This window comes from Rhopalosiphum maidis, chromosome 2 (assembly GCF_003676215.2).
Source record: "Rhopalosiphum maidis isolate BTI-1 chromosome 2, ASM367621v3, whole genome shotgun sequence".
NCBI lineage: Eukaryota > Metazoa > Arthropoda > Insecta > Hemiptera > Aphididae > Rhopalosiphum > Rhopalosiphum maidis.
In genome coordinates, this window is record NC_040878.1 from 52,982,271 (window position 1) to 52,999,953 (window position 17,683).

At 24.2% G+C, this 17,683-nt stretch overlaps 1 protein-coding gene across 2 annotated transcripts in view; it reads left to right on the plus strand.

The window, feature by feature from the left end:
- LOC113554135 overlaps window positions 1-17,683 on the plus strand; it is a 133,004-nt gene that overhangs the window by 24,244 nt on the left and 91,077 nt on the right. For both annotated transcript variants that reach the window (XM_026957845.1, XM_026957846.1), the window contains 2 exons: window positions 9,371-9,526; window positions 15,831-15,948. In XM_026957845.1, coding sequence (XP_026813646.1) covers window positions 9,380-9,526; window positions 15,831-15,948 — 265 coding nt within the window. In that variant the 5' untranslated portion in view covers window positions 9,371-9,379. The remainder of the gene's footprint in view (window positions 1-9,370; window positions 9,527-15,830; window positions 15,949-17,683) is intronic.

Consider the following 17,683-nt stretch of genomic DNA (forward strand, 5'->3'; position numbering starts at 1 on the left):
TTGTTATTAGTTTCACATTATATTTTGGTAAGTGTTTTATTCAATTTATATGTTGTTTTATTTTTTCATTATACGTATCATTATTTTCAACTATATGGGATATGGATAATATTAATAAGTGTGTAATTACATCATATTATTTTCTTAATTTTTAGAAATTCTAATAAACTGTAATATAATAGTATTTTATTATCAATTGAAATAATAAACTAGGGATCACCAATTAACTTTTTTGGAGGGTCCTTAGGAATTTAGGGAGTTTTTAGTGTCCGTATTTAGCTTAAATTTATACGTACATGTCAATGGTCTATTTAAAGAGAGTAAAGCCAAAATCTTAAAATCAAATAAAAATTTAATTTAATTCATTATCAAAAAATTAAAAAATAGTAAACCAAATTTATAAATGTGCAAAAATCGTACAGGTGCTTTTATTATGATAGGTATTATTTTGAATAATTGGAAATTGTCAATTCAATTACATTATTTTAGTATCATAGTTATTAATATAAATTGTACAATTTAATTCTAAAAATATTTTGCTTAATTAGTGTACTATATTAATATTTTTTACTACAATAAATGCTGTGGAAAAAATACAAAAAAATGTATCGGGGTATTTTGAGAGGTTTTTTAAACAATTTGTTTCCTGGGCCCATTAGATCCCAGGTCAACATTGTATACATAGATAAATTCTTTAAATACTGCTGGACATGAAATATATTTTAAGAATGACCATTTTACTTTTGGTGGCCACTGTATTCTTGTAAAATTATCGAACGATTACATTTGAATCAATGTACCTACAAATTCTAACAGTGTTCTATGGAATTTATAGGCTTGATACACTTTTCAACATTTCCTAATACTATATAATATATATTTTATGCACGCACACTCGCTGTGACAATGTTTTAGAACTCGATATTATAACCCGGATATTTTGAAAATGTTAAGCGTATTTTTCTTAATTTACGTGCAAGTGTTTTATGGCGTTTACGAGTTCTAACATAAAGCAATAAACATTCGATCGAGAATATTGTACTCTTATAATATAATTAAGATTCACAACGCGGAATGGTGTTTATTAATGTCGAATTCGTGTTGGAATCGCGTGGTAATGGAAATGACAGTATGGAAATGGCTGTAAGTTAACACTGATATACCCTTTTCCTATAATACATCATATATATACGTGTTTGTAATATTATATTATTTATTGATTAAAATATTCGTTATACCTACTTTACACTAACTTACTTGTACGTTTTACAAGTTTGAATTGAATGTAGTTTAATCAAATAAACTTATAAAATCGTCAAATGGGATGTCGTAATACGGTGGTGGTTTTTGAGATGGTTATGATGAAAGGGGGTATATTGCTCTCTTCCGCAGTACTTGATTAATTCATTTTAATATGTGAATTATAAGTATAGAAACCTTATATTTATGAAAATTTTAAAGAAAAACTTATTACGAATACCCAAGGGTTTAATATAAGAATGGTTCCATAACGGTTTCATATTAACAGTGTATATTAAACAATTAAAACACTAGTATTTGAACTTAAAAATAAAAAATTTAATTTACTTCTTAAGTGACTTCTATGTGTGCAATGCTTCTATGACGTTACACATATTATTAATATTCAATTTGGTAGGCAAATATAAATACGAGTATATGAAAATTATTTACTGTCGCATCGCAGTCCTGACGCATTGCGTTTTGTTGCAGTATTACAGAGATTGTAATATTGCGGTCAGCAGCAACTTTAGGTTACTCATAAGGCAAAGGCATACCATATAATTCAGTGGTTCAGTTTTCTTCGAGGTTCAACCAAATGTTTTAAATTTATAATATATTTTAAAATCCAGTTGACGATTTCTGAGGGTTGATCAATTTGTACATTTAAATGGGAATCAGTGAGCTATGATAGCAGCGTACAACAATTTATCGGATATCAAAGAGAAATTATATTTTTTTCAAGAGCACTTAAAATAATTTAAAATTCACCTTAGTAAAAGTAGACGGCGTTATTCATAATCGCTTTTCAAACACAATATTTGTATAAAATGAAAATACAGCATTTTTATCAAAGCGATAAATGAATGATTGTTTAATATCAGGTTTCTATTGCAAGTAATTTATTACATTTTCACGAACACGTCAGTGCAAAATATATATGATAAGGTTACAAGTTAATCATATTGTTATTTTCAAACTTTTTACATAAAATGAAGCGACATTTAAAGTCTGTCATACGTATAATTAGTAAACAAGATGAGGTTAGAAAAACTATTGATTGATTTTATTAAATCGCTTCCTCAATTAGGGACAGTTTTGTAATAAATTCCTCGCGACGTGACAAATTGTCTAAGAGTTTAAACTGTCAGTCTACTAAACCTTTTCCATAGTTCCATATACTTTACATTTTCCACGAAGATAATAATCTAACCTATTTTATAAACATACATTTCAAGCATAAAAACTGCCAAGATCTAACAATTTCGTCAAATAAAATAAGTAATATATTATTTCAAACATAAATTAATTATAATATACTTTGTATAGTCTAAATATAAAGCCTATAATCTATATCATTTTTTTTGCGCGTTATTTAATAACGCGCTTAAATTAGAGATTCTGTTTTTAGTATATTTATGCGTTTTTCATAAATAAACATAAAGTTAGGAATGATATGTTAAGAAATGAGTCAAAATTATTTTAAAATATAAAGTTTTGGAATGGAATAAGACCCGCGTGAGCAGTAATAAACCTCATACCTACTGATTAAAATTCCTCCTCCAATCATCTACCAGGATTTGGTTTGATGTATGGCAAAATACTTGGCACAAAGTACCACAAAGAAAAACAAATAATACTGTCTATAGACTCTATAGCCCACTGAATAAAGTATAATATGCAACGATAAAATATGCACCTCGTATTAATGTGGTTTAGTTACTTTTATTTTTATTTATAATACTTTTACGAATATTAAAGTAACTTTTATTATAATTTTACAAACGACTGATTTGAGTTAAAAAAGAGAAATCTATTAATTAACTCCCCGAAGCGCGATGTTTATTATAAAATTTTACTTTTAACAGTTTTATTTAAAATACCTTTTTGGTATAAAGAGCTAAAAATTATTTTTACTACCGCAATAGTGATTTATTTTTGATTTTGTCTTAATATATTATAACATATTATTATTCTTAACTTTATGTTTTTTGCTATAATATTGTTAGGAAATAACATTTTATACACAGTATAATATTACTGTGTTAAATATAAAATTTAATAAAATAAAATTAATAATCGTTTTACGATTGATGTCTGTCAATCAAAAATTGGATAATTTCTTCTTTCTATTTAGCAAATAGTTTTAAATTTGTTTTCGAAATGTAGGTCGTCTGTTCATCCGAAACAAAAAATAGCCAAATAATAATTAGGTCATTCATATATTTTCATTCTGTCACTTTAGGAAATGTCTAAATATTATACCGAGCTGTATACATTATTATACACCATGGTATGTATTAAATTATCCCAGATTAAATATTTATATTTAATACTAGATAGTATAGCGATATGTAATATAAACTTTTACAATATGTCATAGTAAAGGTACTCATCCGAAAGAGTCATTTAAAAGTTTTCATATAAACTAAAGTGGTTGTTTAGCTTTTGACAGCATAAAAGTCGACACCTTAAAGACGCTTAGGCTATTAAATTATATGAATAGAGACTAAGAAACTATCAAAGTTCAGAGATAATACTTAAATAAAAATTTGGTTGGTAGAAAAACCTGTGAATATTTTGAATGTGAAGTAAAATAATATTTTGATTTCACAAAAAATTAATAAGTAAACAATTTTACTCATCTTCATATAGTAGTGTCATTTTATGCAAAGCTGTAATGAATTATCACACGTGTAAAACCATAATGAGGGTGCTATTAACCGCTAAAAATTATTCACTTCTTCATATGTCGATTTTAATTTAGTAAATAAAAATCTGTTCTTTATGATATAAATATTTTAAAATTGTGTGATAAAAATAAATATATTAGACAATTTTGTACGATTGAAATTGCAGCTGATTCATCTACACGGGTATGTATCGAAATTGCCTGCACAACGCGCCGGTTAATGAATTTATATAATTTATTATTATAAAAAATAAGTGAACTTAGCAATTGGCGTACTGTAAAATAGGATTCTTATTTACATCGTTTTCAAGTAAGGCAATATAACATGTGTTGAATTTCAATATAACGAAGATGAATGGTGAATCATTACATTTTTTAGAAAAATTTGTTATATTATAACACATTTTGGCTACAAAATAATATAACGGAAGACAAAAAAACACATTATTTTACAAAAAATCTATTTTTCGTTCCGCTGTGAACCCAAAACCACCGGGAATAATAGGTTTCATTGTTTTATAAATGGAAAACTTTACGCAATCACACTATTGTTAAATTGCTGTCAAATGTTGTGTGCTTGATTTAGTCCTAGTGGAATATTAGAAAAAACAGAATTTTGTGTTTGATAGTTGAATCGTATTTTATAACAATGGGTTACACATAATATATATTTAGGTTATATCACAAAATCTATTAGATGTTTTAAGGTATTCTTGAATTTTCAAGTAAAAATAAAAAAAAGACCAATTTATTTTGTGTGTTGAATTTAACTAAAAAGTTCTGTGAATACTTCTCGCATTATTGAACGCTATATACAGGCAATCACATACTAACGAACCGAATCGTTTCTACTATAACTACATTTCATCAAGGAGATTTACATATATTGTTATTTTTTATCATTGAACTAATGATCCAGAAAGAACCCTTTACTACATACAAGTCATTCACTATATAATATAAGGTGTGAATATTGCCAAAAATTCAGTTAACCATTAATAAATTATGTATAGGTATTTTTTTGTATTATTTTTACCCTTAAATTTTGTGTTTTTATATAAACTACTATAAACAAATTGTTATAAAATACACGAAGTGTTCAAAATGTGTTTAATGATGTATATTTACAAGGTAAAACAATTCATGATTATACATAGATATATTTTTAAAGCTTTGATAAGTTTTACTTTTTAATTGTATAGGATACTGTTCTTGAAGGTTTAGGTTTATGTCTCAAATGGTTGTTGTACTATAAACTTTTTCTTAATAAAATAAAAATGAAGATTATATAAAAGTTTTAGTTTTAATCATCTTATAAAATGTTCCCTATTGTTTTTTTTTTTTTTTTTTTGATTGGACGTATATAAATAATGATAATCATTAATTTATTAAATAATATCATACTTCTCTCATGACGTACAATAAATTTATCAAATTATAATAATGTGATTTATAATATTTTATGTATTCTTTATAACTCTGAAGAACTTTTTCGATTTTAATAAATTTATATGCATTTTTTACTATATAATATTATAAAAGTATGAACAATTATTTAATCATACAGGTTAGGTTAGGTTAGGTTAATAATTATATACAAATTTCAATTTTGTAAATAGTAACTCGGTTTGTTTATAAGACTTTAGATTATTTGATTTACGAGTAGTGCTTAATATGTAATACTTATACAATTCTCATAAAGTTGATATTTACCACCACTAGGATTTATTTATGTTTGTATACATTGTAAATAAAAATTTGATAAATAAATATATCTATCAAGAAAAATATAGCCACAGGCCCACAGCCCTTAATTGTTTATATGTTAATGTTTAATGTAATTTTATTCCTTATTGAGATTTTTAGATACTTATATGTATATTACTTATTGGTTTAAGTGATATTTTTGGAAGAGGATAGTAAAAATAATAATAATTAATTTAAAGTAATCCCACTATATTTTTTACAATTATCAAAACATGTTGCAAAATTTGAGTATAATATTTAAATGTAAAATAATGGTTTTGTTGTTATTCAAAAATATTGATATTAAAAGCTTAAAATATTCCATGACAATTTAAAAAAAGCTACTTTTAGGCATTTGAAAATTTAGGATTTTTTTCATGTAAATATCTATAAGAATTTATAGCACTATAAAAAAGTTTGAAAATGTTCTTAACATATTATTATTTTAGCATTTTAAAAATATAAAAATACAGAGGTATTAGTTAGTCAAAATTTTGTTGTTTAATGATTTTTTTCTGCTATTATTATTAATTATTATGTTATAATTAAAAAATATATATTAACCACTGGGATTTAAACTTTTTGCAATAATTATGTATATTTCTTTTTTTTTTATATATATGTATCCAGTGAAATGTTCCTAATATTTCTTATAATTTTAAGTTATTACTATAAACCTTTTCATATTGTTATATATCGTGATATTGCTATTTAAAGTTAGTAATAATATTAATATATGATATTCCTTATATTATAATAATTATTATACAATATATACTCGTAATATATTATATATCTAATTTTTTTGGTGCAAATCTGTTCAGTGGTGGACTACAACTTCGAATGACAATTAATAGAAAAATAAATTACTTTTAGTAATATAAATTATTCATAAAATATCCTTAGATATAGACGCTAATAAACAATTTTCGTTCAGAATTATTTTTCATACCTAATTATTTATCATTGAATTCAAATTTAAGATTTTAAAATATCCATTTACTGAATTGAGATGCTTATAGTTTAGGTTTTGATACTCAAAACCTTCTATTTGACTGTGTGATTTCTTAGGATTTTAATTTTATATCGCATCATATTAAATAATCAACTTCTTTTTATTATTTCACATAAATCTAGTGTTTAAAAATGTAATGTTTAAACAGATAAGTCATATCTACGAAAATTTAATATATTATTTCTACAAGATATAAGTATATATATTGTGTTGAATTAAATACAGAAATCAAATTATTATTTTACCTAAGTTGAGAAATTAAAGTATAATAATATAAAATATTTTCAATAATTTGAGGTTTTATTGTAGGCAGTTACACAAATTAGTCTAGATTGAAAAATACCAAAACAACAATAGAATTTAATTTGTTGTTAAATAATATAATTTAATTGATGATAATAATGCATTTTAAAAGTGATTTTATTGGTATAATTGTAACAGCTAGATTATCTTTATACTTTTGTGTTAGGTTAAGTTAGGTTAGGTAAACGCACGCAGTTAATCAAATATTTTTAATATTGTAACAATTATAGCTTTAAAATGAAATACACGATGAAGCTTAGAAAATTACGATAACTTTAAATGATACAATTGTATTCAAGTGGTATCATTATAAACACAAAATACAAATTCCCCGTTAATGCGAATTAATTTAATCATCACAATTAGAAGAAATAAGATATTAATTTGCATACAAATCTTAGATCTTGTAACAGTAGTAGCTTTGCGTACTTCGGATTTCAATTCTGTGGAATTCAATTTTTCTAATGGCAAATTTAGTTTTTATGTATAAACCATTTTTATTTTATTTTTTAAATTATCCATTGTGTATATTGACTAATTTTAGTATTTTTTCTGTAATAATTATTATATATTAATTAATATATATCGAGTCAAATACGAATTACCGTAAAACGGAGTGAATGGGTTCGTGATTTAAATAGACAATAGCTTAAAATTATTTATCTAAATATTTTGATGATGTCATTGTTGTATGGTAGAGCATAATACTATGTGTAACATTTTCAAGTCCTCATGTGTTTTTTTTTATTTGAATAAAATAACTAGAATTGGTTCATCATTATATGTTTGTTAATCCATGTGTCATCAAAATTTGAACTTTTAATTACTTATACAAAATGATGGATAACTAAATTTTTATTTTTATTCTAGTTAATAAACTTATGAAAAATAATGAATTATGTTTTCGAACCTTGGGTTATAAAATTAGATAAATTATTTTGTGAAATACCGTGAATATTATTCTTTTGCCCTCTTTAAGTACTAATAATTTAGATTAAATTTTTCAACTAGAAATCATTTTCAAATTTGAGGATTCAATCATATTTTTTTAATATAAAAAATGTCTTTAGACATACAAATAATTAAATATGAATACAAACCATTGTATAACCAATAGATAGCTTTGCTCGGGATCTAAATAATAATAATTTAATTTAATTTAATCCAATTGTATATTTGTATTGTTTTTGGAGAAACAAGTTTTGCCCCGATAAAAACAAAATCAGATAAAATAGTATACCCTATACACGTATATAAAAGTATACTGCGTTTGTGGGTGTTTTTAAGCTAAACAACTGAGTAATAAATGTCAAAATTGCATTGAAAATAAAATGAAATTCCGTTCTAAACGTGTTCAAAGACACGCGGATTAGGGCTGTTGTAACTTCGTAAGACAAAGTTACTTTATTTTATACAAACTAACTGATTTACATAATACCCTTGCATAGAAAATGAAAATAATATAATGTTATTATGTTACATTGCTACATACTTATTTTTATAAATAAATAATTAACTGTCGTCATCACATTATTTTTGTATAGACCAACCTATTATTTACCACCCCTGTTATTTACGAATTCGTGACGTATTAACACGTAGATGAGTAGATAATAATTATCTTATGCTATTATGTAACATAACTAAATTAAACACTATATTAAATTATAATTTAAATATTATTTGTATTCGTAGCAAAGACTTTGGATGAATAAAGCATATTGTGACGTGATTAGAAATTTAAGCTTATTACTACAGTGCTACTACACTGTTATGTGTTAAAAATGTTTGATATTATATTAAATTATGAGTTCTATTACTATAAGTATAAAAAAATATATATAAAAAATAATGAGATGTTTAGATATCGATAAATAAAATAATTATCACTTACATTATTGAAGAGTTTAATCTTAGAAATAGTATAATATAACTAGTTAATTACCTATTGACCAACGTAGACATTTTTATGTATCTACCTATTTTTTTTTAACAATAATTAATTTTTGTTAGATATTGGCTTTATATTTAATAAATATAAATATATTTCCGAAACAATAATAAATCCGTCGAACCCCTGAAACAACTTAATAGCATATATTATTAACATATTTAAATTTGGTTATTTTAAATATAAATATTATAGCCTATATTTATAGTATGTGGATTTAAATACCTAGTTTATTAAAGGTTTAATAATGATTTTTATTTGAGTTTTGAAAAGTGATATATTATTGAATAATATAAAAAAAAATCAAAACGCTATCTGACGCTGTCATGAATACCTATCAAATATTTAAAAAAAACCTATTTACAAGTCATATATTAATACATTGTTATTATAATGAAAAATTAATATATTTTTTTTTTTTTAGTCAGGTAATATGTATCGACGACACGAGTCGCTCATCAGTCAGGTGACCAAAACGGCAGATGACGTACCTGTGATCGTGACTAGATTGGCTAGCACGGAAAAGAACGACATTGATTACTATCCCTTTTCACAAGTACTGCGAATACGTGTCCTACAGGTAATATTCAAGGATTTGGTCACACATAAAAGAGGGATGTTTATATGGGGTTAATATAAAATCCTTTTATTGATCATACATGGAAACGAATGTAATTTATACGCGCAGATGACGTGTGTGTCGAAGATTATCACGAGTGATGGTTCGTAATTCGATATAAAAGGGTTTTAAATCTGGAAATTGAATCATTGGAATGAAATTAATTTATCGCAAAAGCAAATTCAGATTTAAAATATTAGTAGTTTTTGCATACTTTTTTAGTACCACAAGCAATATTAAATGTTTACTGTAAAATATATATCTTTTTATGCATGTTTTACGTGATAATTTCTGTAATATTCTATAAATATTCGGTAGCACGAAGAAATGAATAATAAACTATAGTAAATATAAAAATGACAATGATTAATTTGAGTAATACACTATTTTCGTATAGGAAAATCTATTATACTGTGTGTTCCAAAAGTATGACCCTATGTGACTTAAGTATTTCTATGAGACCATGACACATTAAGATATATAAACATTATTTTTTTTTTCATCTGTAATATAAAATAAAATTTTAATTTAATAAAATATTAAATTCTCTTGTAAGCTAAGTATATTGATAAATAATAAATCATTTAAACGTATTGATTTTTTGTGGAGATAATTAGATTGACAGAGAATTTTAATGTTATGATATATAATAATAATAATAATATAATGATCATATAATAATGTTTATAAAGAAATGCTACGTAGTGTCAACCGCTATTGTGTCAATGTCTTTTTTTTTTGTGTAAATAATTGAAAATAAAATAAAATAAAATGTTACAAAAAATGTTCATCTTGGTTGTATTTGATAAAGTCTTCCAAATATTTAATGAAACTTTCATTCAACCAAAGAAAAGTGTTAGCTGTTTGGATTTTATTGTGTGAATGTTATTATTGGTACCTTCTCTATTGTTTTGGTTATATGTTTGAATTTCGTTTCTTTATTATTTTTTCTCGCATATGCCGTGCCACTTTTTTAAACCATCTATTTTTTCTTTTTCCTCCTAAATAATAGTAAATCTTATGTGTATTGGTCGTTTATTTTAATAAAAAACATTATTTTTACAAAATCCAATAATCAAAATAAAATATGAGCAAGTAGGTACCGCTCTGCTGTAAAATGTTAAATTTGAATTCAATGATATATCATTGTATGCGAAAAGTAATTCTGAGCGGATACAGTCGATCACTCTATATTACCAAGTATTTTTCATGATATGATATCGATATTGCTACTAAAATAATTTATTTTGCTAATAATATTACGGTAAGTTGATTCAATTTTTGACGAAATCATTACATTTATAAATATTTTTAATATTTAATTATCATGATAAGTAATATAATATTTTTAAAATATTTTATATTATTGTTTTAAATTTTTGAATTAATTCTTTACTCTAAAATGGTGTGTATGGGTTCATGGTATAAATTAATTTATATATTTTGAAAATGTAATCTTATATAGTTAAACTAATAATATATGTAAAAGTATTAAGTCCCACTCACCATGAATAATGTTTTTAAATTATAACAAAATAATTAACATCATTAATCATCGTTTAAATATTTGCTTACATAAACCACCCTCAAAATGAAGCGAAGATCAAAGCATATTTTCAACTACGTATCGTTTATATATAGAAAAATAGATATCATTGTAAAAAAATACATTAAATGCTTCGCTCAGAATCTAAAACTCTGGCAGGATACAGTTACCAGGATAAGTATTGATCAATATTGTCTGTCTTCACTCTTCACTACGCTGGAGTAATAATTACCATAATGTAGTATTATAATAATATATTATTATATCACACATTTGAGACCAATCGTCGTACTCTAAGTGGAGTCTGAATAAAATACAAATCCTGAAATTTCATCAAAAGGTTAAAAAGTAGCTAGCTATTAAAATCAAAAATTAATTCTTTAAAGTACCATATTATATGCATATTTACCCGATTTTCATTTTTAAAAGTGTGACATAATATCAATCAAGAATTCTTTCCAGCCAAAAACTATTTCGTAAGGAAATAAAACTAATAAATTAATCAGTTTACTAAAAATAATCATACAAATCAAAATAATAATATGTCGATCAATTAAATTTATTAATTTTGAATTATGTTATTTAAATATTTTGTAATTTTAAAAATAATTGGTATATTGTACAAATTGAAAAATAATATAATAGAATGTTTGTTTATGTACAATGCACTGATATTATTGAACGCGGTTTTGTAAATTTGGATTTTACGTGAATGTAAAGTAAGTACATATTAAATATAGAAAGTAAATAGGCTTATTAATTATATCATATTGATAGTTCAACAACATTAACCATGGTTTAACTTTTTCGAGTTTGAATATTATAAATTCAAAATATAAGTATTTATTGAAGTGTGCATTTTGTTGTTGGTACTCAGGTATGTGTATTAATGAACAAAAATATCCAATAAAAAAGATTAATATCCTTGTATGTATTTATTATAAATTTTATTATTAATTTATTAGTAATAAATTTTATGTTTTTAAAAATGAGCAACAAATATTTAATTGTTTGAAAATATACGTTTATTTTACAAATACCAATCTTTCAAAAAAGAAATTTCAACTAAAACAATTCACTAAAATGAAATATATTTTTTAAAATAATAAATCGAATTTACTTTTATACATCAACATTGCAACAGATTGTACAATATCAGGTAAATCACTTAAGCTAGTATGTAAACACGAATTTCCATATTAAATTTGAAAGCGTTTGTTGTAGCAATCTAAGATAGATTATTTTTAAGCTATTTTGATAGTTTTTTTTTTTATTATTCTGTAATTGTTTTCAACATTAAGTGAAGAATATTTCCAATCTATTGGTTTTAAATGATATTCGTTTGTCTGAGAAAAACGATTTTCTGAGTACCTAACACAATTGTTTTAAAGTTTTATGTAGCATATTGTTTAATAAGAACGTAAACTGTAGATGTTATTTAAAAATTCGAATGCGCCCAAATTACAATTAGTTTTTGAAAGTTTTTCAACAAAAACGACAAAATAACTGGCTTCTCACAGAATTATATTTTAATGCGATTACAAATTACAATTGGCATTTATCGTCGAAAATTATTATTCAGTAGTTTAATACATAGTTAGGGTAAGCAGGAGTGCCAATATATTAACTATCTACAGTCCTAATAATTGATTTCATGTTTAATTTGATTATATGTTTATTCAATATGTCAATAATCAAAATCCATATAAATAAAACATAATTTTCTGATTTTCAATTATACGTAAACGTCATTAAAATAATTTATATTTATTAAAAACTAAATGGAATCTGAGATCCGCTTACATTAAAACTACATATATGATGAAATAAAATGTACGATATATTAATTAACTACTCTCGTTGAACGCAAACCGAGTGAATAAAATATATATCATTTATTTATACTAATATAATGATTTAAAAATTATAGAAATTGCTATGATATAGATAGAAGATAAAACCATGCACTTTTTCGATTCGCTCATTTCGGTTGTACGGCGATAAGGTGTATCAACCATAATTTATATAATAGCTATATGGTTACTATGTCAATGGTATTAACTAGCATTATTATTAGTTAACAATATGTAAGCATTAAAATGAGATAAATCTTTCAAAAATAATTCTTTAAAAATACGCTTTCTGAGATTTTCTTACATTTTCAACAGTATAATAATTGGTAGTTAGTAGTTTTTTATTACTACAAAAGAAAAATCAAAGAATGACATCTATAAAGTGCCATTCAAAATAGAAAATTTATTTTATTAACTAAACATTTTTCTAGAGAAGTATATCTAAAACAATGTGTAACTTTTGATTACAATTTTCCTATGCGAAAAAATGCAGTGCTTTAATGTTATTTTGAGCTAAATATGTATAGGTATTATTAATGATTTTACATTAAACATTAGACTGGCAACTAGACAAGTATATGTTTGTTGTAAATTATATGGCTTATCCATAAGCTTTTGTGTAATATGTTTCTACGTTATGTTATATAAGTGGCATTTCCGTAATTGTTTTCGATTCACGAATTTGGGCATAACAACTTAATCACGTTCATATTACCACTTAGAAACTTGTTTTGAACTTTGGCAATACATTCTGTGCTACTTTTAAGTTATGGAACGTATTTCTTGATCGAGTAATCATTTTAGTTTAAACTGTTTAAATTAGTGATTAAGTATACTGAGATATTGGTATCATTTTTGTTGATGGCTTATTATTACAAAATAAGAAAACAAATTTTATCATTTAATACTACTCAATTAACTAAATAATTATTTAAAAATATGATTGAATAATGGATTGCTTGAATATCTACATATATTATTAATAATGTTTTGATATTTTATTTAGTATATTTTGTTAATATGCTTTGCCGTGTAATTACAACATGGTATATATTATTAATATATATAATAGTATATTATGTTTGTAACATATATATTATACTTATTCTTTAATTTAATGACAATTATTATCACAATTCAATTTCATATCAAATTAATATTATAGTTAAATTTACTATTTTAGACGATTTATTCTTTTTTATTAGCCTATGGATTATACATAAAAAAAAATTAAGTTTAAAATTTGTAATTATACCAACTTACGTATAACTTTTTCGTGGATATTATAAAATTGAATTATCGTAATAATATACGATTATACCATATTATTATTATTACATACATTTATATAATTTGAAATTTAATTTTATCTTTCTGTAAATACCGTAAAACAGCAAAATTAGGTTTATAGTACAAATAGATAATATACCTTTAATAAAACCAAAAGCCATTGGTTATAGTACAGTTTCATAATTCAAAATATACGTAAAAGTTGTGCACCTAACCTTCTGTTCTAATGAATGTTATTAAATTATAATGAAATAATTAACATCGTTATTTATCGTTTAAATAAGTAATTTCATTAAAATTTGAACTTCAAATGTCCACAAAAATAATTACTTTTATATATTTATTAGATTTTATGGAATTTAGTACGATTGTATTGTATTTTCAAAGATTAAAAGAAAAGTTTTTACGAATTTCTAATTACAAAGAGTTAGCGATTATTGTAATTTTGAAAAATTTCATCAAAATTCCAATTTAAAATCCATACAAATAATTGTGACTACCTACGTATTTTAATATTTTTATACAAATATAGGTACAACTTATGTGGGATCTTGAATTATATTTTCAAGAATTTTTACATACATTTTTATTGAAATTTATAGAAAAAAAAAACACATTTATCAAATTTAACTGTGAAAATGCATTTCCAGAACCAATTTTGAAAGTCTTCTGAGTCAATTAATTCACACACTATTATCGAACTGATCCAAAGTCCTAAATAATTGATTTATATAATAAAAAAACTTAGCAGTGTCATAAACGGTTAATATTTATGCTATATATCATTGAAGCTACATTATAATTTTTAAAACATAATGTGCTTATTGTTGTAGCTACTTTTTAATACTCCAAACTGCTTACAATAATTTTTTTAAATTCACAATTATCTATCTAAAAGATAGATAATTAGAAAAAATAGAAAAAATAGAATCTAAAAATGGATCAATGTATACTTGACGAACACTTTGCACTTAATTTATTGTGTCATACATTTATATAATATTATAATTAATTATAAAAAAAGTATTTTTTGAGAATGTCGTACATCATAGGCGTTTATAGCGGCATCGAAATAAAATTAATTATTTATTTTATTTGTTACACATTGTCTGTAACATTAAATATATTCAGAAAGTTTTTTTTCATACGATTAAAAGAATAACATATACGAGAATAGCGGCAACTTTTTATTTGTATATTTTATTGAACGCGTGTGGCGCCGAAATCATTTGTAATCAATAGCCGTTCGAAATCCGACCATTTTCGGACCTCTACGCCCAAGTCCAATGGAGTTATTGCTTTTCAGATAACGTTTTTCTCTTTCCATTTTCTTGCTAAATAAATATGTACATACGAAACCCTTACACTACCAGTTGCAAATATTTGAACACTAGCCCATATTGACTTCTTTTCGTTGTCGATTTCAGTCAATTTAATGTAACGAATGAACGCTTTTACATCTATTGAGAAGTTCAACAAAAGTATCTTATTACGATGATAATCGTATTTTACTTCGTAGTTAAATGTAATATATTAATAATTATCATTATCGTCCGTTTTTATGCTTTTCCCGCAGATCGTTTGTGGCATACTTGCAGTCGTCATGGGCAGCGTGGCTTGCATAGAAGAGAAAGGTTCGTTTGGCAACCTCGGGCTGGGCATACCGACCGGACTCAGTACCGTACTCGCTGCAGGTACGTATGATTATGACAGCAGTTGTTATAAACATCCTAATGAACTATATAGGTTGACATGTTATTTTCCTTGAATAAAATATTTACGTATTTATAGATACTACTATTATAGTCAAATATCGATTTCTCTAGACATTTGATTAAATATAATCGTAGTATTATTATACATGCAGAAATAATGGGCTTATAATATACAAAGCTTAAAAATTTCTTAGTTAGGTGAACATTTTTAGACCTATAGGTTTATACTAGATGATTTTTTTTCATTTAAAAATAATAGTTTCCTATGCGACTAATTATAAAATTATTTATTTTTAAATAGTAAACCATTTATTTACAGATTTCATGACATACATACAACTATATACTATCACAATAAAATCAGTCTTAATATTTAAAAAGTAGTATATATATTTTTTTAATAATGATGGATTTCAAATTCCCGTTAAATATAATACATAGAGATTGTAATGTAAAAAATATTAAAATTCAAATTGAATATAATATAATTTTAATTTTTGTAGAAATTTAAAAATTTCCAATACTTCTAAAAATAAAAACAAAAAAATAATTAAATACAGATAAGTATACAGATTATATCAATAATATTGATATAGTACTTCTTATTAATAAACGTTAATGTATGGAGATTCAACTTAAATTATTATATTATTTTATCATATTAACGAATGAATAAAAAGTTGTTAAATATTTTATGATGTTTGCTTATTGAGATAATTATATTTCTAAATAGCGGACAATTGGAATAATTACGTGTTATTACACTATATGTTTACATTTTGTAGATAGTTGGTATCCAGTATCCATCTATTATGTCGATCCAACTACATATTTTGTAATTTATATGTCGTGTTCATTAATTAATAATATATAATAGAATGGATTTTATTAAAACATTTATCGTTTAATTTTAATTTCCATTCTTTTGTGCGTAATCTACAGAAATTCAAAAATGAATTGAAAAGTTTTCGTATGCCAGCGTAGATGATTTTAGTATTAAGTGATGTTTTATGTCAAATTGAAAACAGTAAGCGTATATGCATGCATGAATTAGCGTTTAATTAATTGAAAGTAATAATACTCCTCGAGAAACGAGAATATAATAATTCAGTCATTATCTTTAGGTTTAAATTTTAACAATAATATAGCTCAACGATGTTTAATGATGACAAGCACAGTGTAAAATAGTTTTATATTATATTAATATTGAATCAAAATTGTATGAATGAATATTATATTGTTTCAGAAATGCGATTTTAATAACTATTAACAACTGTATGCCCTTAAAAAAATAGCAAGTAATATTTTACAAAATAAAATTAGGTAATTTACTTTTTTTTCTTTTTTTTTTTCGTAATTTACGAATCAGTATCATATTTTTGTAGACGGATGCACGATTTAGCCAAAACGTATCGACATAAAATATTAAAAAGAAGTAGTTTCACCTTTGTCATAAAATATATGAGCGAAATGGCATCATCGATTATAATGCGTGGTCAGTTAAAGGCATAAATGTCACTTTCTTGGATATATATATATATATATGTGTGCAGTTCGATATATAGAATATCGTACAAGTTGAAATCAGAAGAAAGAAGATAGAAGACAACTGGAAATAATTCAACAGGCGTAGGCAACGATTAAACAATTAAAGAATCGGCGAGCGTTAATCAAAACGAAACTAAATATTTCCCGAACAGGGCGAATTGAGTAT